The 26,153-nt window shown below is 43.5% G+C and overlaps 1 protein-coding gene across 4 annotated transcripts in view; it reads right to left on the reverse strand.

Moving 5' to 3' along the window:
• The window catches only part of KCNK2 (potassium two pore domain channel subfamily K member 2), a 132,776-nt gene that overhangs the window by 73,421 nt on the left and 33,202 nt on the right, over positions 1 to 26,153 (reverse strand). For 2 of the 4 annotated variants that reach the window (XM_081186076.1, XM_081186077.1), the window contains exon 2: positions 20,663 to 20,973. In XM_081186076.1, the coding sequence (XP_081042202.1) occupies positions 20,663 to 20,973 (311 nt within the window). Of the gene's footprint in view, positions 1 to 20,662; positions 20,974 to 23,905; positions 24,416 to 25,070; positions 25,192 to 26,153 lie in introns of those variants that run through there. The other 2 variants (XM_081186079.1, XM_081186078.1) reach the window with 2 other exon arrangements.

Consider the following 26,153-nt stretch of genomic DNA (forward strand, 5'->3'; position numbering starts at 1 on the left):
CTATGTCTACATACTTAGCATCACATCCCTATGCACCAGGTTCAGTTGTAGCACCACAAATAGGATTTATTCACTTGCATACAAACTCCAATATTATTTCTGGTACATATTTGCACCCACCTCGGATTGGGACACTAATATGCCTTTTCCTATGAGTAGTTGTGCTTCCAGAATAGCTCATGGGGTAGACAAAAGGCATATACTCCATGATTCTATTCTCTCTCTCTCTCTCTCTCTCTCTCTGTGTGTGTATTCTCTGTGAATGCACCATAGCTGTCAACCTTCCCTTTTTTTGCGGGAAATTCCCTTATTCCAGCACCGTTTCCCGCTGCTTCCCGCTGCTTCCCACTGCTATCCCAGATTGTTAGATATCCCGTAGACTGTCCCCAGGACAGGTGAGGCTGCTGGTCCCTTATTTTTGAGGCTGCTGATCCCTTATTTTCAAATCTGAAAATTGACTGCTATGGCATGCACGCACACGCACACAACTTTTTAACCCAAAGGCCCTCAAAGCGATAAATAGTATATCAATACAATCAAATTACAATCAAATACAATAAATCAGTCCTCAAAATAACAATATCAAACAGATACTAGATATGAATATATGGAAACAAAAAAAATAAAAGAAAGCTTTTCCTAGCGAAATAATTAAAGGATGCTATCCCCAACCAGAAACCTGAGCAGATTATAAACACTTGAAAAGCTTGCCCCAGCTACTTATCCCATTTCAATTATTATCTGTTCTCTTTTAGGCCATGTAGTCCAATCCCCTGCTTGATGCAGGAAATCCAACACTCAAGCATCCCCAACAGAGCAGGAGCAGCCGGTGTGGTGGGGGCAATGCTGAGGAGCTGCCCTCCCAACACCAGTCCGTAGCTTACCTGGACAGACACTGGCTGTGCTGCAGTGAGGTCAGCGCTGTATGAATGCACCAATAGAAGTATGGAATGGCTCCATCAGCCCTGGCCTCACAGCCACCCAGTCCCAGCTCCAATGAATAAGCTACAGCAATGTCAGTGTCTGGAGGGTGTTTCTGTGGCACTGCCCCACCACACCAGGCATTCCTGGTGAAGAGGTTTCCACTGAATGTTAGACTAAAAGGGCCATAGCTCAGTGGTAGATTAATTGCTCTGCATGCAGAAGCCACAAGTTCAATGCCCATCGTCTCCAGGTAGGACTGGGAAAGGCCACCTGTCCAGAAGCCTAGAGAGTTACTGAGATAACACTGAGCCAGATGCACTAAAGATCCAACTAAGTAGAAGGTAGGTTTATATGCTCCTGAATCTAAATTCCTCTGAGTAAAGTCCATTAGATCTAGTACTGCCCTCTGGGGTAGCAGAGAACAAGTGTATGCCCTTCTCTGCTACGGAGCTATTGGTGTATCACAGTCATATAATAATGAACAGTACAGATAGCAATTCCAAAAACCAATTTGTACAACAATTCAGTTCATTCATAATTCTGGCAGGCGGAGATATCTATTTGTAGTTATCAAAGCATTTTATACCACCTTTCAGCACCAAGAAGGGACACTGAAGTGCTTAACAACAGCAAAATCCCCATATGCTTAAATAGATACGTCATAACTAGGCTTGCCATTCATCAGGAAAATTCCTGACATGTCCTGGTTTTCAGGAGTAAAAATATGGCAACCTTAGTCATAACCACAATACATACTCAAGCATTTGGGGATTTTATTTAGCTAAACTGGATCTACGTAGGTTTTTCTCCCAGCTGAACCATATGGGTATGTTGGGAGCAATAGCCAAAAGAAGGGGTCCAAGAGCTCAAAAAGTTCTTAGGATTCTGCTCACGTGTTCCATAGCATGGCTATATACTAATACTAGCATAAGCCAGGGGGACAAACTCACAGAGAACTCCTCCAGACAAGCCCAAGGCTTACAAAGGCACAGTGGAGCCCATTGTTTTATTTTCAACATGATAACTTGTTTAAAAACCATCTCATGACATGAAGCTTAGATTTCTGGTCAATCCAGTCCATTCACCGCCTTTGAATAAGCCACATGTTTGACACTTTCTAACAAAAACATTTTCATTCATGCACTACTGTAAGTAGCATCAAAAACTCTGCCCAGGCATGTAAAAAGTTAACTAGGGAATGTTGGCCAGCACAGTGGCACTAATACTGCCCTCTTAATATTGACATTGGTGATACTTATCTGGACCGTATGCGACAGGGTGGTGGGCCCTTGATTGTGTGGGCATATCGATCGGAGCACCAGATTGGATGTGCTAGCTTGCCCACTCAACCCTCACTTCGTCACTGTCCTGCGCTGCAGCCACACCATCAAGCTAATGCCCTAGGTGTACCTGTGCTTCACTGCACTGAGTGCTTTCGCTCTTAACAGCAGGAATGACCCAGAAGACAGTCCCTTCTGCATTGCACTCTACCCTTTCCCTTTCTACAGCATCCATGAGTGTATGGTTAATAGAGGAACCATTCATTTTGGAGGTTTGTAAGAAGTAGGAAAGCATCTGTGCAGGGTATTGATTTAAAGCAGCTACCACACAACTGCTTCTTTGGCTGAAGCTGGATTGAGATAAGAACTAAAGTAAATTTTTATTTTTCAAACTTACGCATTGCTATCATCACTGAGGATACTGTTAATAGTGTCCCAATATTAACTGACCAAGGCAATGGAAAAAACAAGAATATATATATATATATATAGCGGGAAGGTAAACGGCGTTTCCGTGTGCTGCGCTGGTGCTGGCTCGCCAGATGCAGCTTCGTCACGCTGGCCACGTGACCTGGAAGTGTCTCCGGACAGCGCTGGCTCCCGGCCTCTTGAGCGAGATGAGCGCGCAACCCTAGAGTCAGACACGACTGGCCCATAATATATATATATATATATATATATATATATGCTTTCGTAGATTTTCACGGGTACAGGAATGTAGGTTTTGGTGTCTTCGGGTGTCTTCCCGTGTAAGAGTTGGGGTGTCTAGGCGACGTTTCGACGAGGTCTCACTCGTCATCTTCAGGCTGGTGCTTTCGGCTTCTTGTTACTGGAACAGAGCAGGATCTCAGTGTTTGAGTTCCTATAAATACTGTTGAGGGGGTGTGGTGCAGAGAAGAAGTTCCCAGGTTATTGTGCCTTTTCTTCTTTTGTTCCTTAATTACTTGGGGGATATCTTGAGTGATATCTTGAGTGATATTCTGAGTACCACTTAGGTGGGTCATTAAGTGTGGATTAGTTGCTATAGCTTTCGTGTCTTGACCTTTTGAGCTTGTGAAGAGATTTTTCTGAGAAGATGGCTGTACTGCACTGAGTTGTGCTCTGGCTTGGCTTCGTGTATAGGGGCGAGCTGTGGTTTTGTGCCCTGTGCCAGCCAGATCTGTGTAGGGATTGCAGGGGGGTGCAGCATCCGGAGGTGCCACTATGGTTTGGCTACCGGATGGAGTCTGTAATTTATCTGTGGAGAGGGTCTGGGTTTGGGTCTGGTGTGGTTGATAGGTGATGGCGTTCTGTGTGCCTCTGGTCCTGGTGTCGGTTTTTGTGGGGAGGGCTAATTTCCAGATGTCTGGCAGGCGGGACGTGTCGTCACGCTTGTTCATGTTGTGAGGGTGTTTCTCTATCTCGATGGCTTCCATGATTATTCTCTTGTGGTGATGTTCCATGTTAAAGAGCAATTTGGAATCTGCAAAATTAATTTCGTGTCCTGTTTCTTTCATGTGTTGGAAAAGAGAGGAGGTTTTTTCTTCTTTTTTGACGGCATTCTTGTGTTCTGCGATACGTGCATTTATTCGTCTGTTTGTTTGTCCAATGTACGTGGCTGGGCAGACTTTGCAGGGTATTTCATAGACCCCTTGGTTTTCCAACTGGATTTTATCTTTGGGGTTTCTGAGGATATTGGCTATTTTTTGGTTGGTGCAAAAGGCTGTTTTGATATTGTGTTTATGGAGGATTTTGCTGATTTTGTCTGTAGTGCCCTTGATATAAGGAAGGAGGGCCATGCCATTGTTTTCTTCTGTGTCTTGGTTTTTGGGGGGTGTTTCTTTTTGGATTAGCTTCGTAACCCTGTTTTGCTGGTATCCATTGGCGATTAACACATTTGAGAGATTCTGTAACTCAGTTGTCAAGTGGTCTTTGTCAGCCAGGCGTTTGGTTCTGGAGATGAGAGTCTTGGCTACGGAGTTTATTTGTGCAGGGTGGTGGTGTGATTGTGCATGTAAGTAGCGGTTGGTGTGTGTTTTTTTCTGGTAGATAGTGTGTCCTAGGGAGCCATCAGGTTTTTTGTAGATTAGGACGTCAAGGAAGGGAAGTTGGTTGTTGGCTTCTATTTCCATAGTAAATTGTATTTTGGGGTGTAGGCTGTTGAGATGTGTGAGGAAGCTGTCTAGTTTTTCTTTCCCGTGTGGCCAAATTACAAAGGTGTCGTCAACATATCTGAGCCAAAGTTTGGGTTTGTGTTCTGACTTGTCTAAAGCATTGGTTTCAAAGTGTTCCATGTACAAATTTGCGATGACCGGTGAGAGGGGTGATCCCATAGGCGCTCCTTCTATCTGTTTGTATCTTTGTCCATTGTGGATGAAGTACGTGTTGGTTAGGCAGTGGTTGGTCAGGTCCAGGATGTATTTGGGGGGATTGTATTTGTTTTGAATGGCTGTCAAGGCTTCATTAATGGGCACTTGAGTGAAGAGAGATACAACATCGAAGCTCACAAGTAGGTCATCGGGATGTAGGTTTTGCTTCTTTATTGTTTCTATGAACTGGAAGGAGTTAGTAACGTGTGAAGCGATGGATTCTGCATAGGGCTGAAGTTGCTTAGCGAGAAATTTAGCGAGATTTTGTAGAGGTGAGCCTATGGAGCTGACTATTGGTCTGAGTGGTGTTCCTTCTTTGTGTATCTTGGGGAGACCGTAGAGTTTGGGGCATCTGGATGATTTTTCTCTGGGGATGATTCTTAGCTGGATTTCTTCACTGATAGGAGAGGCTTTTATTTTGGATTTGGTGGTTTTTTCCAGATAGGTGGTGGGATCTGTTTTTATAGGTTGGTAGGTAGGGTCTTGGAGTAGATTTGATAGTTTTGCTTGGTAGTCCGATGTGTTCATCACAACAGTGGCATTACCTTTGTCTGCTGGGAGAATGATTATGTTGTTGTCTTTCTTCAGGTTGGTGAGTGCTTTCTGTTCTTCTTTGTGTAAATTGCTTCTGGGTGGTTTGCTGGAGCAGAGGATGTTGGTGACTTCAAGTCTGATTTTATTGGCTTCATCTGGGTCGATTTTGGTTAGGCTAGCTTCGACTCCGCATATGATGTTTTCCGTGGGGATGCGTCTCGGGGCGACTGCAAAGTTGAAACCTTTGGAGAGTACTTTGGTTTCAGTTGGGGTGAGGATCCTGTCTGATATGTTATGTACTGTTTGTTTCATGGGTTGTTGTGGAGGGTGGCTGGGCTTCTGGCGTTTCTCTAGTTTGTGGAGTTTGTTGGTGTGTCTGTCTGTCTTATGTGAGGTCTCAGTTTCAGCTCTCCAGACGGCTAGTTGTTTGCATTTGTCCCAGAGTGCAGGGTGGATTTTGTTACAGAGTTTGAGGTGAAGAGTGAGCAGATCTTTGTTGGTTTGGTTTAGTAGGTATCTTTTCTTATGTATTTCGTTTCTGATTAGGGATAGTTCAGTTCGTTTCAGGATCCTTTCGGTAGCTGGGGTTTTAGAGTGGAATTTAAGTTGGAAGCATGTGGGAATTAAGTTGTTGTCCCGGCAGTTGCGTAGGAACAAGAGATCACATAAGATGGTGGCTCTTCGGATTTCTAGTTTCTCGTAGGTTCTTGTCAGCTGGAAGGTTTCCTCCCCGTAGAGGTGAGATATTTGCTTTCGTAGATTTTCACGGGTACAGGAATGTAGGTTTTGGTGTCTTCGGGTGTCTTCCCGTGTAAGAGTTGGGGTGTCTAGGCGACGTTTCGACGAGGTCTCACTCGTCATCTTCAGGCTGGTGCTTTCGGCTTCTTGTTACTGGAACAGAGCAGGATCTCAGTGTTTGAGTTCCTATAAATACTGTTGAGGGGGTGTGGTGCAGAGAAGAAGTTCCCAGGTTATTGTGCCTTTTCTTCTTTTGTTCCTTAATTACTTGGGGGATATCTTGAGTGATATCTTGAGTGATATTCTGAGTACCACTTAGGTGGGTCATTAAGTGTGGATTAGTTGCTATAGCTTTCGTGTCTTGACCTTTTGAGCTTGTGAAGAGATTTTTCTGAGAAGATGGCTGTACTGCACTGAGTTGTGCTCTGGCTTGGCTTCGTGTATAGGGGCGAGCTGTGGTTTTGTGCCCTGTGCCAGCCAGATCTGTGTAGGGATTGCAGGGGGGTGCAGCATCCGGAGGTGCCACTATGGTTTGGCTACCGGATGGAGTCTGTAATTTATCTGTGGAGAGGGTCCTCCCCACAAAAACCGACACCAGGACCAGAGGCACACAGAACGCCATCACCTATCAACCACACCAGACCCAAACCCAGACCCTCTCCACAGATAAATTACAGACTCCATCCGGTAGCCAAACCATAGTGGCACCTCCGGATGCTGCACCCCCCTGCAATCCCTACACAGATCTGGCTGGCACAGGGCACAAAACCACAGCTCGCCCCTATACACGAAGCCAAGCCAGAGCACAACTCAGTGCAGTACAGCCATCTTCTCAGAAAAATCTCTTCACAAGCTCAAAAGGTCAAGACACGAAAGCTATAGCAACTAATCCACACTTAATGACCCACCTAAGTGGTACTCAGAATATCACTCAAGATATCACTCAAGATATCCCCCAAGTAATTAAGGAACAAAAGAAGAAAAGGCACAATAACCTGGGAACTTCTTCTCTGCACCACACCCCCTCAACAGTATTTATAGGAACTCAAACACTGAGATCCTGCTCTGTTCCAGTAACAAGAAGCCGAAAGCACCAGCCTGAAGATGACGAGTGAGACCTCGTCGAAACGTCGCCTAGACACCCCAACTCTTACACGGGAAGACACCCGAAGACACCAAAACCTACATTCCTGTACCCGTGAAAATCTACGAAAGCAAATATCTCACCTCTACGGGGAGGAAACCTTCCAGCTGACAAGAACCTACGAGAAACTAGAAATCCGAAGAGCCACCATCTTATGTGATCTCTTGTTCCTACGCAACTGCCGGGACAACAACTTAATTCCCACATGCTTCCAACTTAAATTCCACTCTAAAACCCCAGCTACCGAAAGGATCCTGAAACGAACTGAACTATCCCTAATCAGAAACGAAATACATAAGAAAAGATACCTACTAAACCAAACCAACAAAGATCTGCTCACTCTTCACCTCAAACTCTGTAACAAAATCCACCCTGCACTCTGGGACAAATGCAAACAACTAGCCGTCTGGAGAGCTGAAACTGAGACCTCACATAAGACAGACAGACACACCAACAAACTCCACAAACTAGAGAAACGCCAGAAGCCCAGCCACCCTCCACAACAACCCATGAAACAAACAGTACATAACATATCAGACAGGATCCTCACCCCAACTGAAACCAAAGTACTCTCCAAAGGTTTCAACTTTGCAGTCGCCCCGAGACGCATCCCCACGGAAAACATCATATGCGGAGTCGAAGCTAGCCTAACCAAAATCGACCCAGATGAAGCCAATAAAATCAGACTTGAAGTCACCAACATCCTCTGCTCCAGCAAACCACCCAGAAGCAATTTACACAAAGAAGAACAGAAAGCACTCACCAACCTGAAGAAAGACAACAACATAATCATTCTCCCAGCAGACAAAGGTAATGCCACTGTTGTGATGAACACATCGGACTACCAAGCAAAACTATCAAATCTACTCCAAGACCCTACCTACCAACCTATAAAAACAGATCCCACCACCTATCTGGAAAAAACCACCAAATCCAAAATAAAAGCCTCTCCTATCAGTGAAGAAATCCAGCTAAGAATCATCCCCAGAGAAAAATCATCCAGATGCCCCAAACTCTACGGTCTCCCCAAGATACACAAAGAAGGAACACCACTCAGACCAATAGTCAGCTCCATAGGCTCACCTCTACAAAATCTCGCTAAATTTCTCGCTAAGCAACTTCAGCCCTATGCAGAATCCATCGCTTCACACGTTACTAACTCCTTCCAGTTCATAGAAACAATAAAGAAGCAAAACCTACATCCCGATGACCTACTTGTGAGCTTCGATGTTGTATCTCTCTTCACTCAAGTGCCCATTAATGAAGCCTTGACAGCCATTCAAAACAAATACAATCCCCCCAAATACATCCTGGACCTGACCAACCACTGCCTAACCAACACGTACTTCATCCACAATGGACAAAGATACAAACAGATAGAAGGAGCGCCTATGGGATCACCCCTCTCACCGGTCATCGCAAATTTGTACATGGAACACTTTGAAACCAATGCTTTAGACAAGTCAGAACACAAACCCAAACTTTGGCTCAGATATGTTGACGACACCTTTGTAATTTGGCCACACGGGAAAGAAAAACTAGACAGCTTCCTCACACATCTCAACAGCCTACACCCCAAAATACAATTTACTATGGAAATAGAAGCCAACAACCAACTTCCCTTCCTTGACGTCCTAATCTACAAAAAACCTGATGGCTCCCTAGGACACACTATCTACCAGAAAAAAACACACACCAACCGCTACTTACATGCACAATCACACCACCACCCTGCACAAATAAACTCCGTAGCCAAGACTCTCATCTCCAGAACCAAACGCCTGGCTGACAAAGACCACTTGACAACTGAGTTACAGAATCTCTCAAATGTGTTAATCGCCAATGGATACCAGCAAAACAGGGTTACGAAGCTAATCCAAAAAGAAACACCCCCCAAAAACCAAGACACAGAAGAAAACAATGGCATGGCCCTCCTTCCTTATATCAAGGGCACTACAGACAAAATCAGCAAAATCCTCCATAAACACAATATCAAAACAGCCTTTTGCACCAACCAAAAAATAGCCAATATCCTCAGAAACCCCAAAGATAAAATCCAGTTGGAAAACCAAGGGGTCTATGAAATACCCTGCAAAGTCTGCCCAGCCACGTACATTGGACAAACAAACAGACGAATAAATGCACGTATCGCAGAACACAAGAATGCCGTCAAAAAAGAAGAAAAAACCTCCTCTCTTTTCCAACACATGAAAGAAACAGGACACGAAATTAATTTTGCAGATTCCAAATTGCTCTTTAACATGGAACATCACCACAAGAGAATAATCATGGAAGCCATCGAGATAGAGAAACACCCTCACAACATGAACAAGCGTGACGACACGTCCCGCCTGCCAGACATCTGGAAATTAGCCCTCCCCACAAAAACCGACACCAGGACCAGAGGCACACAGAACGCCATCACCTATCAACCACACCAGACCCAAACCCAGACCCTCTCCACAGATAAATTACAGACTCCATCCGGTAGCCAAACCATAGTGGCACCTCCGGATGCTGCACCCCCCTGCAATCCCTACACAGATCTGGCTGGCACAGGGCACAAAACCACAGCTCGCCCCTATACACGAAGCCAAGCCAGAGCACAACTCAGTGCAGTACAGCCATCTTCTCAGAAAAATCTCTTCACAAGCTCAAAAGGTCAAGACACGAAAGCTATAGCAACTAATCCACACTTAATGACCCACCTAAGTGGTACTCAGAATATCACTCAAGATATCACTCAAGATATCCCCCAAGTAATTAAGGAACAAAAGAAGAAAAGGCACAATAACCTGGGAACTTCTTCTCTGCACCACACCCCCTCAACAGTATTTATAGGAACTCAAACACTGAGATCCTGCTCTGTTCCAGTAACAAGAAGCCGAAAGCACCAGCCTGAAGATGACGAGTGAGACCTCGTCGAAACGTCGCCTAGACACCCCAACTCTTACACGGGAAGACACCCGAAGACACCAAAACCTACATTCCTGTACCCGTGAAAATCTACGAAAGCATATATATATATATATATATATATATGCAGGTTTTGGTGTCTTCGGGTGTCTTCCCGTGTAAGAGTTGGGGTGTCTAGGCGACGTTTCGACGAGGTCTCACTCGTCATCTTCAGGCTGGTGCTTTCGGCTTCTTGTTACTGGAACAGAGCAGGATCTCAGTGTTTGAGTTCCTATAAATACTGTTGAGGGGGTGTGGTGTATAGCCTCCAACGTTCTGGGCAGAGAGGAAGTTCCCAGGTTAGTGTGCCTATATATATATATATACTGGGCACTAGCAAACATGTGGTCAGCTGTTTGTTTGTTTTTATTTGCACTCTACAAATTCAGATGTGTACAGACTCAGTTTGTTCACAAGGCTGTTACCACAGTAGGGCTTTCAAAAACTCAAGTGGAATTTTGTCATGTGATGAGAAAAGTAGAGGATGTATGGAGACATGATACATGTATATTCTTGAGGGACCTTTACAATTCTTGATGCAGGGATGGGGGACCTGTGGCTCTCCACAGGGATGGAATTCAGGATGGGACCAGATAGGCCCAGCCAACCTAGTTATTTTAAAGGGCAGGCCCTGACTACCTAATAGTTTGTTATCTAGGAGTCTCAGTAAATTTTACTTGTGTTACATTTCCACTACTCGGGTCAGCTTTCCTCAGCCTGGTTTTATACAGGTAGCCTACAGTCCACCCTTAAAGATGTTTCTTACAGATATATTTCGTGTCTATGTGGAAAATCATGACTAATCATGAATCCCTCCACCTAGAAACTACAACATTCTCAGTAGGATTACACAACAAACCATTAAACCAATAGCACTTTGCAGGGCACATTATTGCATTATCAGGCATTACAATGCAAACCACACATTTTTAAACAACTCACTGGCTTTCCCATAAGAAAGTGGCCACCCCACTTGCGACTTTGGCTATACTACTCATAATCGTGTGTGTGTGTGTGTGTGTGTGTGTGTGTGTGTAGCCACAGGAACCTATAAAATTTGATAACCCATTAAATCATTTAACTTCAGATGTATTTGACGCTGTGATGGATCACCATGTTAAAATAAGTCTCCCTGGGGAAATACTACATTAAAATGAAGACAGACATAAAAGGTCAGTTCCTCAAGCTGTGCATATTTCTGTTTGATTTTACAAGTGATGATTTAGCCTGCGGTTACGTGCAACACATTCCAGTTTCTAACCATTTATATCAGTGAAATCCCATTACTTAGAAACCAAATCCAGCATGGCTGTTCCCACTGGCTGACCACTTGCTTGTCCACCATCTTTCTTATAGCAGTAACAGCAGTAGAACTAATAGCACAAGGCCACTGAAGAAGAAAACTTCCATGAACAACTCATTCATTGCAGGAATGCATATGACCTAGACTTCTGATAACTGAACCTGTCAGAAAACTAGTTCACCTATGCACACATTTAGAGAGAGAGAGAAAATGTTGACATATACTGAAAAGAGGCCCAGAGTTTTGAGTCATCTGAATAAGCCCATAAAGAGCTCACACCTGTGGGTGTTGGGTGTTGCAACCCTGCAGATTGTCTGTGTTTTCAAAAGCGTCCTACTTTGATCTTGTAAGTACTATAAAAGTGCCACAGATGACTTTAGTTAGAAATCAGACAGTATTTGTAGTATAAAATATTATCCTTTGTGTACACCAAAAAGCATGACAGGAAATAAGGTGTCCCTCATTGTTGATTAAATCTCTGGTTTTGGATATTTATAGAGGAATGAGTTGAGAGACAAAAGCATGTTAATGGAGAAGAATCCCAGAATCATAGAACTGTAGAGTTGGAAGTGACCTTGAGGGTCATCAAGTCCAACTCCCTGCAATGCAGGAATCTCAACTAGATCATACATGACAGGTGGCCATCCAACCTCTGCTTTAAAACCTCCAAGGAAGAAGAATCCACTACCTCTCATGGGAGTCTGTTCCACTGTAAAACAACTCTTCCTGTGAGAAAGTTCTTCCTGGTGTTTAGTAGGAATCTCCTTTCTTGTATCTTGAATCCATCGGTTCAAGTCCTACCCTCCAGAGCAGGAGAAAACAATCTTGCTCAATCCTCCATGTGACAGCCCTTAAGTATTTGAAGATGGCTATCATATCTCCTTTCAGTCTCACTACTTTTCCCAATTAAAATTCATTTTGTTAGTTTTGGCCCAGTTCTCTAATCTGCCAAGGTTATCTCGAATCCCAATTGTCTTCATTGGCCTTGGCTACCCCTCCCAGTTTGGTGTCATCTGCAAATTTGATTAGCACCCCCTCAATACTTTCATCCAAGTCCTTTATGTTGAACAACGACAGGCCCAGGACACAACCCTGTGGCACCTTACTTGGCACTTTTTTCCAGGATGACAATGAACCGTTAATGAGTACTTGTTCGGTTCAGTTATCTCATCCAGGTCTTCTTTTGTCCCCTTTTTGAAAATTGGGACAACATTTGTGTGTCTCCAGTCTGCAAGGATCTCACTTGTTCTCCAATAATTCCCAGAGAATTACATCCACAAGCTCCTTTAGTACCCTTGGGTGCAGCTCATCAGGCCCTGGAGATTTGAATTCATTTGAAGTAGCTAGGTGTTCCCTTACCCCCTCTTTTCCTATGTTGGGCTTCAGCTTCCTCCTTGCGTTGTTTATTCTGTTAACAATAGGCTGTGCTTTCAATTTGGGTGAAAATAAGAGGCAAATAGATGTTAAGCAGTTCTGCCTTCTCTCCGCCACGCAACAGCATTTCTCCATCTTCTGCAAGCAAGGGGCCTACTACTTGCTGGTTGTTCCTCTTGCTTCAAACAACTTCTTTTACAAAATAAAGCATGGAATTTGCTTCATAAGGATGTATTTGAGAAGCAAGGTGGAAGTGGAGCTAGGCATTCAGTCATATGGTGCACTCCAAAGAGATTCCCCTAGTGAAGGCCTACATGCAGGGGAAGTGCAAAAGGAAATGAGAAAGAACAGCAATCCCATCTCTCCACCAGCAGCTCCATATATAGCCAAATGAAATCCCAATTAACACTTTTTGGTAGAACACTGAATGTGAGTGCCACTCTGATTGCCAATGTCAGCCATGCAGTGCTTGCACCATAGAGATGATGGTGAAAGTGTACAATTAGGCTGAAACTTGGGACAATTGTGACTTGTGAGAGTGGTCTCATTTATGTATATTTATTCTATTTATTTATAAGACTGCTTACATATCCTCCATCATAAGGTCCCTAGGCAGGTTACAACAATAGGCAGCAATATCTTACTTTCTTATTAAAATCATAGCAGAAGTAAAACCTTTCCAAATGGTACAAATTAGTATAAATTCATCAAATGGGGTGGGTTCCACAAAACAAAATACCTTAACTATCAAAGGCCAGGGTAAAGATGTGTGTCTTCAACATATGTTGTATAATGAATATGCTAGAAATCTGTGGAGAGAGATCACCACAATTTAGGGACTAACACAGAGAATGCCTTCTCCTAGACCACCCCTCCCCACACTTCTGAGGGGGCAGGGTTACCAAGAAAGTCCCCTCTGAAGATCAAGAAGGTCAGTAGGCCTGGAGACAGTCCTTCAGACATTTGATGCCAGAGACATTTAGGACTTTAAACACTAACAAGAAGGTCAGTAGGCCTGGAGACAGTCCTTCAGACATTTGATGCCAGAGACATTTAGGACTTTGAACACTAACATGAGCACTCTGAATTGGTCCAAGAAATGAACTGGCAATCAGTGTAGCTGATTTCAAACAGGGTTCTATGAGTTCTAATTGAGCCCCAGCAAATAATCTTGTTGCTGCACTTGAGAACAGTTTGCCTTTTCACATCATCTCTAAGGGCAGTCCAATGTAGAATGCATTGTAAACAGTCCAATCTGGAGGTAACCACAGCATGGAGCACAGTGGCCAAGCCATCTCTTCCAAGAAGGACCACAACTGGAGAACCAGACAGAGAGCAGGGAGTAGGCACTCCAGGCCACCAAGGCTACCTGAAGCTCCGGAGGCAGTGTAGGATCCAGGAGGAACCCAGATGTTGTGCTGGCTCACCGCTATGGAAATGTGGTCTCTTTGCAACAAACATACTAGTTTGGAAAAATATGTCTGAATTCCCTGTAACTTAACAACTGCCTATTTGTAGCAAAATCTCTTTATAGGATGATTCAGAAAACGCAAAATTGTGGATTTATTTTCATCGTATGTTGACATTTTCTTTCTCTATAAGTACGCATAGTGAACTAGTTATCCAAAAAGGCCCTCTTTCTGAACCAGTTGGGTCCTATCCCATCCTATTTTAATTATTTTTAACTTTTGTGTTAGCATTGTGTTAGTATTATTATGAATGTAAAAGTGGCATTCAAGGTCACCCTTACTGCACACAGTCTGAAACATTATTTTTATTGTGGTACACAAAACTAAAAGCTATAGGTCTGTGCTAATGCTGTGAATCATGAAAAAACGAAATGAGAAAGTCATAATAGATCATATTACATCACTAGGTTCATCTTCCTGATAGTGGCAAGAAGATGTGAATGAGTGCACTACCAAACGGTCTTCAAGTATTCATTTTGACAAAGTAAGGTGAGTGTGTTTCACTGACAAATCAATCATTCATGTTATGTGCTACTTCTACAATTCATTTAGTTATTCATATTCAATTATATGAAAAGTACAGAAAGACATGAAGGGTTTTCTAAGAAAAAAAGCTCAATTGCTAAGAAATTTATGAAATGTCTCTGATAATTTCACTGTGTAGAAAAAAAATGGGTTTATTGAGTGGGAACATGTTCCCCCAGTTCTTTGACTATTTTTTGAAATTCAAACCAGTGTTTAAGACTACTGAATACTGCCTGAAACATTAACCTACTTTCATTTTTAAAATGAAAGTGAAAATATTTATCTTTTATAATTATTGTCATATGCATGTCTGCCCAGAAGTTATCCCTACTGAGTTACTTCCAAGTAAGTGTATAAAATTTTAGCCTTTTTTAAGTCTCAGAAACAGCCTGAAAAAGAAAATACCTCTTTGAATAAACACCATGGATTCAACTTTTCCTGTACAGTCATACCTCAGCTCCTGAATGCCTTGGGAGTCAAACATTTCGGCTCCTGAACGATTGAAAACTGGAAGTGAGTGTTCCGGTTTTTTAACGTTCTTTCGGAAGCCGAAAGTCCAATGGTGCTTCTGCGGCTTCTGATTGGCTGCAGGAGCTTCCTGCAGCCAATCAGAAGCCGTGCTTTGGAAGTCGAACGTTTTGGAAGTTGAACGGACTTCCAGAATGGATTCTGTTCAGCTTCCGAGGTATGACTGTATTGAACAATCATTCAACTCTAATATATCAGACCCTCAAAGTGTCCCTATATTCCAGCGACATCCCAGATTTAGAGAAGCCATCCCGGTTTCTGGTTTGATCCCGGGATGTCCCACATCTCCTTAGAATGTCCCTATTTTCATTGGAGAAATGGAAGGTATGGAGTTATCCGACCCCTGAGCCATCTGAAGGCTGTATAGGGAAGTTTTTTAATGTTTAATGTTTTATTTATGTTGGAAGCTGCCCAGAGTGGCTGGGGCAACCCAGTAAGATGTGGGGGGGGGGTGTAAATAGTAAAATTATCATTATGGAATGGGATGTCCCAATTTCATTGGAGAAATGTTGAAGGGTATGCTATCTTACCTTATGAAAAGGCTATGATGGTCTTCCTCTAGATCTGCCTTCCTCACATCTTCAACATAACACATATTATACTTAATTCTAATCAACAGTGTCTGGGATTTCAACATACCCTACTCTGAAGTAAATAATACGTGTAGTGCAATTTATAGCTTACTGGCTTTAGACTTGATTATAATGGTTCCATAATATAAAATACACTGAAAGGAAGATTGTGGTCACTCAAAGTTAATTAATAACTCCATAATTATTCAGCAGGTTCTTGAAACCTGATGTCAGTTTTCAAATAATACATCACTGCTGCATCATTAGAAAAGTTACTTCAGATGAAGCTGACTCCTCAAAAGTTAACAAAATTTCCTGATTAACCAATATTCTGACACAAATGAATGCTTTTCATTGATTCAGTCCATACTTGAATGGTTTTCAAGTGCCAAGTATGCCACCTAGCTAATGTATGAACTATACCATTGACTACTGGGTTTCTCCAGTTGGAAGTGTGTGTTCTTCTCATGTAGTCAGTTTACTAGGCGTTTTATCTCTCCGTGTTATGATGATGATCTGACCTTAGACCAGAATAATCATTTCAGCCTAAGGTACTGGAGTTGAATGATTATCCAAAAGAAAAAATGTTGAATAGTAAGAATCCATGGTGTCCATTGTTGTTTTCTTTTGTGCCTTTTAAAAGCTGAAATTCTATACATGCTTATCCAGAAGCAAGTCTCACATAACTCTGTTTACACACAGAGACTTACACTATAAAATGTTTCTTATAAGTACTTTCACTTTTCAAGAAATGGAGCCCCCCAAAAAACAGATATAAAGATGACAAGAAGACTAATTAAATGTTGACAAAATTACGGTAAGTTATAGTAAATAGGGACTTTTATCACTATGGAGGATATTGACTGAGTCAAAAAGAAGTGTTTAAAGACTGTGGGAAATACAGTGGTATCTCGGGTTAAGAACTTAATTCCTTCTGGAGGTCCGTTCTTAACCTGAAAATGTGCTTAACCTGAGGTACCACTTTAGCTAATGGGGCCTCCCGCTGCTGCCGCACCACCACCGCACGATTTCTGTTCTCACCTTGAAGCAAAGTTCTTAACCTGAGGTACTATTTCTGGATTAGCGGAGTTTATAACCTGAAGCGTCTGTAACCTGAGGTACCACTGCACAAGCACTTAGGCAATGAAAACATTTGGGAAGTTGCAAAATTAGGATAGTAAAAACTCTTGGGAAGGGAGAATTACAGTAGTACCTCGGTTTAAGAACAGTCCGGTTTAAGAACAATTTGGTTTACAAACTTCGCAAAACTGGAAATAGTGTCTTTGTTTGAGAACTTTACCTTGGTCTAAGAATGGAATCCGGATGGTGGAAGGGCACCGGCAGCAGGAGGCCTCATTAGGGAAAATGCACCTCGGTTTAAGAACAGTTTCAGTTTAAGAACGGATTTGCGGAACGGATTACGGTAAGTTTGTAAACCAAAGTACCACTGTATCATGCTTTAGTGGTGAGGGAGGAGATAATTCAAGTTTAAAGAAAAACAGCCAAAAATGTTGGCATTGAAATCCCCATTAGAAAAACCTCCTTGCAAATTTCACATTATCAAGTTGTCACAACTAGAATACTAAGGTTCAAATCCTAGCCAGTGACCAAGTAAAAGGTCATAATAATGACCTACTTAATAGTTATGTTGTTGGAATTAACACAATTTTTAAACTTTCCACAGATTACTCATTTTATAGACATGATAAAAATAGGGCTTATGGGAAAAGATTAAAGTGAACAGAAATATCATATGTAGTAAGGTAAAGGTAAAGGTACCCTGCCCATACAGGCCAGTCGTGTCCGACTCTAGGGTTGTGCGCCCATCTCACTTAAGAGGCCGGGGACCAGCGCTGTCTGGAGACACTTCTAGGTCACGTGGCCAGCGTGACGAAGCTGCTCTGGCAAGCCAGCACCAGCGCAGCACACGGAAACGCTGTTTACCTTCCCACTATAAAGCGGTACCTATTTATCTACTTGCACTTAGGAGTGCTTTCGAACTGCTAGGTGGGCAGGAGCTGGGACTGAAGATGGGAGCTCACCCCACCACGGGGATTCGAACCGCCGAACATGCGATCGGCAAGCCCTAGGCGCTGAGGTTTTACCCACAGCGCCACCCGCGTCCGCATTATATGTAGTACACAACAAGTAGCACATATAGGTTATCTACCACAAATTAATAGCAATTAGGGATGTCCCACTTTAGATCAAATGCTATTGAGTTAAATCTTAGCAAGAATCCAACTGGTGAGTAGAGAAAACTTTCATCAATAATTAGTTGTGATATAAAAGTCCCATGTGCATGCATTCATAGGATTGCTTCAAAAAGTCCTTGTTATACTACAACTGCCCATAGTCACAAATGACTAAAAAAAATTATAGGAAGCTGAATTTAATTTTAGCCTGAAACAAGATAACAGGTAACTATTGTCTGAAAACAGAACATTATAGTGAATAAATTTCTGTAATTTTCTTCACACTCACTCTATCATTAGAGCTATCTTAATACCCTACTATTGCATAATGTTTATCTTTATATCCTTCAGAAAATTCAGTTCTAAAATACTGTTTATGTGTTCAGTCACATGGGAGAACAATCCCCACTGAAGCGAAAACTGTTATTATAATTGTACCATGAATGAGCAACTGAACTCCATTGCTCAACACAATATATTTTCAAGAGCAATTAAGTAACTACATAAGATGACAGGAGGAGGGCAAACTTCCAAGCAAGAGGAAGAGTGAAAGCTTATGCCTGCTATAGAAAGTATGGAGAACCTTTTGCACTCCAGATGTTGCTGAACCACAGCTTCCATCAGGCCCAACAAGCATTGCCAATAACTAGGGATGATGGGAATTGTAGTTCAGCAACATAAGGAGGCCCCTAGATAACCCGCAACTGTGCTATAGAATGGCAATCAGCATGTTGGCTGCAACTCAGGTGAAGCTGAACTTTTCAAGATGGGCGGGTCATAAAGTGAGTCCAATAAAATAATGAGGTTGTCACCCAATGCATATTAAAATGGGCTAAAACTGCTCCCTTTAAACAAACATACACTCAAAACCATCCTACCAGTTGTTTGCTGGATTATGTCAAACTTTTCTCACTACCACCTTGGGAGCCCTCCAGAACCAACTATTTGTGGATTAGGGGTGCTTAAGAAATGCAACCTTTGCAAATTATTGTATGCATTTGTGAAATATCTGAACACAAGAGTTTTGATTAGGACTGCTTGAAGAGTTTAGTACTTCTTTGATTTTCTATATAAAATTACCTGACCCACACTTTAGCAATTAATGAGAGGATCTGAATTGAGCTATCTACCTGATTAACACTTTTCTGAATATTGAGACATAGTCCTCAGCAGCTTAAGCATGCCAAAAATATGCATTTTAGTAAACACTTTGTGAGGAAATACACATTTAAACAGTGCTTTTTTCTGGAGGGATACAGGGGTATGCATACCCCTAAATATTTTGTGAATCTAAGTCATTGAAGGGCAATATTTCAATATGAGTATGAAAATGAGAGTACCCCTAAACATTTTTTTTTCTTTTTGAAAAAGCACTGTGTTTAAATATGCATTTGGGGAGAAAATTCATGTTTAAATTATATCTTAAAATGCATATTTAAATAAGTGTTTTTGAAATTATCATTTATATATTTATAAAAACCAGATCACTGTAGAATGGAATAATGGGTAAAAACATGTTAAAGTGACACAGGCTAAAAATAGGCAGATTCAGCCATACCTAGCTGGGGCATCAGCTGTTTTCATTCAGAGCTCTATACTGTACATTGACAAGAGTGAAAGGGATCAAATGCAACACCAATATAAGGTATCTTACAATGATTTACAATGTGTGTGCATTCAAACACTGAAAAGTCTGGGCTTTTCATAGGTAGAATCAAATATTCTTTTTAATAAGTAAGTTTAATCAGACTTCAGCAACAGGGGCAGAATAAATTTACTTATTTAATAAAATGCATGCATAAACATGGCCCTACCCTTTGACTACTGTGGTCTTAGTATACTGATTTGTCTCTATTCTCCTAGCACTGAGAACAGTATAGTAAAGAGAGTGACCCTAAAGCCATTTGAAGACTCACTGGGAGAGGGGCAGGTGGAAATGGAGCTGGGAGGCTCACTGATAAGATGAAACTTACACGGCTGGAAATCCTGTCTCCTTGGTAAGCCCATGGAAAGTTCCTCAGCAGTAGGAACCAAATCAGGGTGAGTTGGGGGCACAGTGTACTTAGAAGAGGATTCCCCTAACCTGCTCCCCAAAGTAGGCAATAACCACACCACTCATGGAACTGGGAAAATTAAGTCCTTCCCATTGACTGCAATAAAAGGGACGAAACAAAAAATGTCCCCACCAAATGGTTTTAAAAGCTACCCCCTCCCATTTCCCTCCCTGGGAAGTCAGCAGGCAGAGCTCCGAATGCAGTAGCTGCTCTGCCACGGAATCTCCTCACCGCTATTTGTCCTGCCAAAGGCAGTAGTATTAGTGGGAATTAAAGTACAGTAAGCTTCAAAAGTTCAAAGTGATATGTTGTATCTGGTACCCTCCACTGCAAAGAACTGCTTATACTTGATTATGGCCAGAAATAATATTCATACAAGTCAGTAAGCCTCCTGTTTATTCTTTTGCCAGGCAATATGAGTAAATAACAACCTGAATGTAAGAGGGGAATGCTGTATTATATCTGCCAACAAACAGCAATTTAAGAAGCACAACAGAAGCATTTGATGGAAGGATTTGCTCCATTAGCCTAGTATAAAAAATAAAATTAGCAATGATTTTTGCACAATAAAGCCTTAAGTCAAATTACTTGTGCCAAACATTATTTCTTATGGATATCAGGCCATGGTACATTGTAGCTGGTATAGCTGCATCCGTGTAACTAATAAACAACATTTCCTTTAAAACATGGCAAGAGCACACTTCTTTACAGGGAATTACCTGAATCAGTTCTTCAAGTACTGTGTCATTCACACAGTTGTGGTGTGATACGAACTCCTGCTTCTGGAGCACAATGGTTGTTCTCTGGTTACTTTCATGTGGCTGCTCCAGGGCTTTGAAAACAGTAGCTCCAATAATTAAATACAGAACCACCACCAGAAAAATGGTTGAGACCGTCTTCCATTTCATAACATTAATAGTTGTATCACTCTCCTCCCGTGAGGCAAGCACAGTGGGTTTGGTAGAAAATGAAAGCCTGGGCTTTGAGTTCTGAGTGGCAGATTTGGGATCCAGCAAGTCAGGTGCCGCCACTGATGAAAGAAGAAACAAAAAAAAACAGAAAGTTACTTTTTCCCAGGCTTGTCACATATTTATTCAGTATTTCTTTTTGCTAGAGGGTAAGACAGAAGCTTTAAATTCATATAACAATTTAACTTCTGAGATGCTGACATTATGAATGAACTCAACATTTCCATCTTCCCCATGATTTACAGTTTACTATATAGACTGAGGGGTTCCTGCAACCTGTTGTGACAGTACTGTAACAGTGGTGCAAGTATTGCAAAAATGTGCATAGCATTTTATATAATTTCTGATGGTTTTAACATTTCTTGTTTTGGTTTAAGCATTGCACATGAGATACCCAACCTATGTTTTAGCTCTGAAGTTTAGCTCTGAAAAGTTAATCTCTTCTCACATCTTACACACAGTGCTGAGAAATGCATTATTAACCACTTCCTCTTGTGCATAACTTTCAACAAAAATTCCCCTGTACGATCACTGAGATATTGGCTATATCAATGTACTTTTTTCTCCAGTTATTAATTTGTTTTCAATGACCACAATCCTTCTTGCAGTAGTGTTAGGGAAATTAATCATGAGTAGCATCAGTCAGCAAGTATTTGTTAAGTGAAATCCATATTAGAAATGTGAGTGCCGGTACTAAGCTGAAAAAATGCATGTATGTGGGTAGAATTTAAAGTAGTTCTTAAGTGCTAGGACCAAAGTTGTAGCTGAAAGGGAGCCTAGGACTTTGCTACCTCTATGTCATGCAAATATTAGAAGACTTTTTTCTTACAGCAGCTACATATAGAAGCCAATAAATTATAGCCTCCATAACTCCTGAAGAGTTAAATAAGAATATGCCACATCAACATATTTGAAATTTCTCTATAAGGTCATGGGAATATTGGCCATATTTAATGTATTTTTTCCCTCCAGTTACTAATTTACTTCTGAGTGACCACAGTCCACCTTTCAGTGGTATTAAGGAAACCCCACACCTAAAAGCAGATGCAAATCTCTTTCCCTTTATCATTTTCATCATCTGAAAGGTGGACATGCTTTGGAGAAAAAGGGGGGTGACAGAATGTTGTATCATACTTCCCATGCAAAGAAGTTCAACTATATAGCATCATAGCATCTTCAGACATAGAACAAGAGAGACTTGCATGCATAGTAAATTTAATTAGTATAATTGTAGATGTGAGCTCCCCTTCCCCCCCAAAAGGGGCAGCAGGTAGGAGCTGTCACAGATGAGAAACTTCAGGTGATCATTCGTCATGACTCATTGCACTGAGCTGTCATGTAGTTACTCTTTTTCAACTCCTAGAAAGCTATAACTTGAGGCAATACCTTCACACGCCTAAGACCCTTCATTGTATTGGCTGCCCTGCAACTTTTACTGCCAAACAACTACACTGATGCAATCAGATATTTCTAAGTGGCTGAAGATGCAGTCTTAGAGCCACCTCACTCTGCCTGCAAGAGATGTGATGGAACTAATCCCATTGATTTGAGGGGGAGCATTACAGAGTCACTGGTTTGAATGATGCTTGCCTAGGGCCTTTAATGTAAGCTCCCTTTTTGACTGATGGTGGTAATGGCTTGAAGGCAGGGCAATCTACAAGCTGATTGGGCTGCAGCTACCAGCGTTAAAGCCCTGTGGACTTTTACGGATACCTTGGATTGACAGATAAATATACTTTGCTTTAACTGGGTAGCGGATCAGGTTGAGGAATGTGCCATGGGCAGGGAAATTAGGACAATCCGTGGGGCAATCCCCATCCCACCACTGCTCAATGCTGGCACTATCACTTTGATCTTTCTTCCCCCTCAACGTGTTGTCACCCTGCTTCATCGCTTTCTCCCACCCCAAAATGGTGGCAATCCAGGTTTGTTGCAACAGCCCTCCTGTTATTCACCAGGACATTCTGTTCTCTTATTGTTATTTTTTTTTATGTGCCTCCCACCTTCTGCCCAGATGCAACTCACGCCCATACTCCAAAGGAAATCCTGGCCCCCTAGGGAAGTGCAGTCCCTAAGTTCCCTTGATCCACTCCCCTTTAGGAAGCTGTATGCAGCTAAGCTAACAAAGCAGGGGTGGGTGGGAGGGATGGGAGCTTAAAGCGTCTTCTTCTTAACGCTGATCGCATATATAGCAGACATCCCCACTCTCAGCATCCCCCTTCCCCATCAATCCTTCACTGCTCATCCATCCCCATCCACCTGCTTAGCCCTTATGAAGCTCATCCACCTTGCCAAGATTCAACACCACCACCCCGCTCGCTCCCAGGGTAAATAAGGAACCTTCACTCTGAAAAGCATCCCGAGAGATAAATTACATCCCCATGCCTCCCCCTCCCCCCACTCTTTTTTTTTTTTTAAAGGGAAGCAACCCATTTTCCTCCTCTCCCCTTTAAAAATAAAGAGAAAAGATGCTCTTGAAATGGTTTGCAAACGGCGCGTCTTCCCATGCCCACAAGGATAGCAGGGAGCGGGCTGGATGCGGGAGGGGTTTTATGGACCTCCCGGACCTTCGGCTTCATCCCCCCACCTTCCCTTTTCCATATGTCCCCAGTCGAAGCAACACACACCCCTTGAACAAAGATCAAGTGCAAGGAAGCGCCTAGGAGCCAAGGTGTTGCATGCAGCAAGGAAAGCTCGTGCAAGAAGGATGGAGAGCTGGGGGGGGGGGAGGCGAGGGAGGGATGGAGGCAGAGGAAGACAGCGAGGCAGGTGGGTGGGCATGGGCAAAACGGGCTCTCCTGCAAATGGGTGGGGTGGGGCTCTTTTGTGGGGAGGGGGGAGTCCCCCCCCCCTGCCCTAGAGCGAAGATGCATCGGCAAAAGCAAAGGAGCATGCAGCCTTTTTCTTTTTTTGTCTTCCCAGGCATATATATCTCTCTCTCTTTCTTTCCTTCTCTCCGAGCCAGCGAGACGCGCCATTGTAACGAGTACTCACTTCTTATTTACAGACCCGGTGCCCTCTCCTCGCTTCACGGCCAGGCATTTTTTCAGGGCTCGGGGAGGCAGAGTTTGAGAGCTGAGAGAGGTGGCGAGGGGGTCGGGGTGGGAGAGGAAAGAGGAGGGGAAGGGGGGGAGAGAAAAGAAAGAGAGAGGAGCAGCGCGTGGGTCGGAAGAGGCACCACAGAGATAGAAAGAGAGGGAGAAGGGGGGAGAGAGGCAGGCGGGCGGGCAGGCACACGCGCGCACGCACACGCAGGGAGGCATACAAAAAAAGGAAAGGAAAGAAAGAAAAAGAGAAAGCTGCTCAGCTCGGATTCCACGCGCGCCCTCTCGCCGGGGTGTGAGCTGCCTGCGCGCGCCTGTGTGTGTGTGTGTATGCGCGTGTGTGAGGCGCCTCGTGCGTGCGTCTCCTGCGGTGTCTGGGTGCCTGTGCAAAGCGACTGGCTCCACTCAAGGTGTGTATGATTCCGTGTGTGTGTGTGTGGAAACTCCCTCCGCTCGCTGCTCTCCTCCTCTCCCCACCCACCTTTCCCGGCCACCTCCGTCCTCCCAACCTTCCCGAGCGCGCGGCTCGCGCCTTTTTGGACGTCAAGGGGTCTCCGCACTCCGAAAAGGAAGCGACGGGGGAGTCTTCTGGCGCGCTGTCCACGGAGCCCTTTCCGCAGTTCCCGGGGTTCAGTTTTTGTGGAACTGCTGAGGTGTTTGTGAGGGGCGAGCACCTTCGCCCGCCCCCTACCCCTCTCGCTTCGAAGAGGCGACTCTGCCGGCTGGGCGCCTCCACAACTGCCCTTCCTACATATCTCTGCGAATGGAGGAGGCTACAGGCAGCCCTATATATTGTATATACAATTATAACATTAAAGGCAAATGATGCTCAGGCATGACCTACGGCCCTGACCCCTCTCTGCGGGCAAGCTTTCCTGCTAGGGTGGGCTCTTCGAGGCGACTCTCCTGCCAGATGTGTATGACTGACAGCCCTTCTTCCCCGCCCACCTCGATGCGCGCGCGCGCCCGTGGCACGACGGGCCGGCCGATACTCGCCAATCGGCCCTTTTCCCGCCAAACGCCAGTTGTGTGTGGAAACTGAAGCCTTTGGTCTCCTCGGGGGGCAACAGCCACAGGAGCCCTGCCAGCACCCGTCGACCCGCAACAGCTTCTACCTGCTCTCTTTCTTATACAGCCAGTCCATCTTCCTCCTCCTCCGCCTCAGTCTCCGTGCTGTCCTTCGTAAAACTCAGCAGGGTTGATGGGGACAAAACTATAATTAGTTATCTCTGCCTCGCCTTGGCTCTGGTTCTGCCCGTCATTGGTTCTGGCTCCGCCTATATATAACCAACCATTTTGGTTATATATCATTAACTATTACTGGTGATAGATGCCAGCCAATGCTAGGGAGGGAAGTCCTAAGGTAAAGAGGAAGCAGCACTTGTTAAATGGGAAGAAACATACAAACACATTCCTTTGCCCTGACCCTTTGATGACCCCTTCTCTTGGACATCTGGCCTGAGTCATCCACATTTACCTTTTGCCCTGCGTTTTCTAGGCACAGGTCTGTGCTTTTTCTGACCCACCACTTACCCCAAGAAAACCCGCTCCCTAATGCTCAATCAGAACAAACAGCAATTCGGGTTTTTCCGCAGACTGCGGAGAGCGTTAAAGAGGGTTTCTGCAGGGAAAGAAGGGGGGCAAAAGGAAGGATGGAAGTGGCACATACTAGAAGAACACAGCCCAGTACCTGGAAAGTACGAAGGAAAATTAGTGCAGATGAGCCCAGAGTCTCAGTCAGGACCATACATATAAACATTAATAAGTTGTTGTGAACTGGGGACAGCCTTCTTGGGACCTTTCATTAAAACTTAAAATGCCTTTGAACCTCTCTCACATGCTGCTTGTACAAGCACACATGCGAGGGTTTGCCAAGCGTTGGATAGAAAGCAAAAGAGAGATGGCTTTAATTCAGATGCACCTTGTAAGCCAATTGAGTTTGCAGATGCAGAAAAGCCAGTTCAAACAACACAGGTGAAATTGGCCTAACTAAAGGTTTGCCCAGGTCGCTCTCATTTAAGGGATCAGGTGTGCAGTTTCATTACACTTAACCCTCTGGAAACTGGTCTTTGGCAAGTTGCTTCCACAGTCCCTGCCAGCCTCTCCAGCCAAGAGCTTAGCTAATTTATCAACAGAATTATTTGGTGCAACTCTTGTTAGGACTTATATTGCTTATGCTTCCTCGTTGAAAACGAGTG

This window comes from Podarcis bocagei, assembly GCF_964188305.1.
Source record: "Podarcis bocagei genome assembly, chromosome: 3".
Classification (NCBI taxonomy): Eukaryota; Metazoa; Chordata; class Lepidosauria; order Squamata; family Lacertidae; genus Podarcis; species Podarcis bocagei.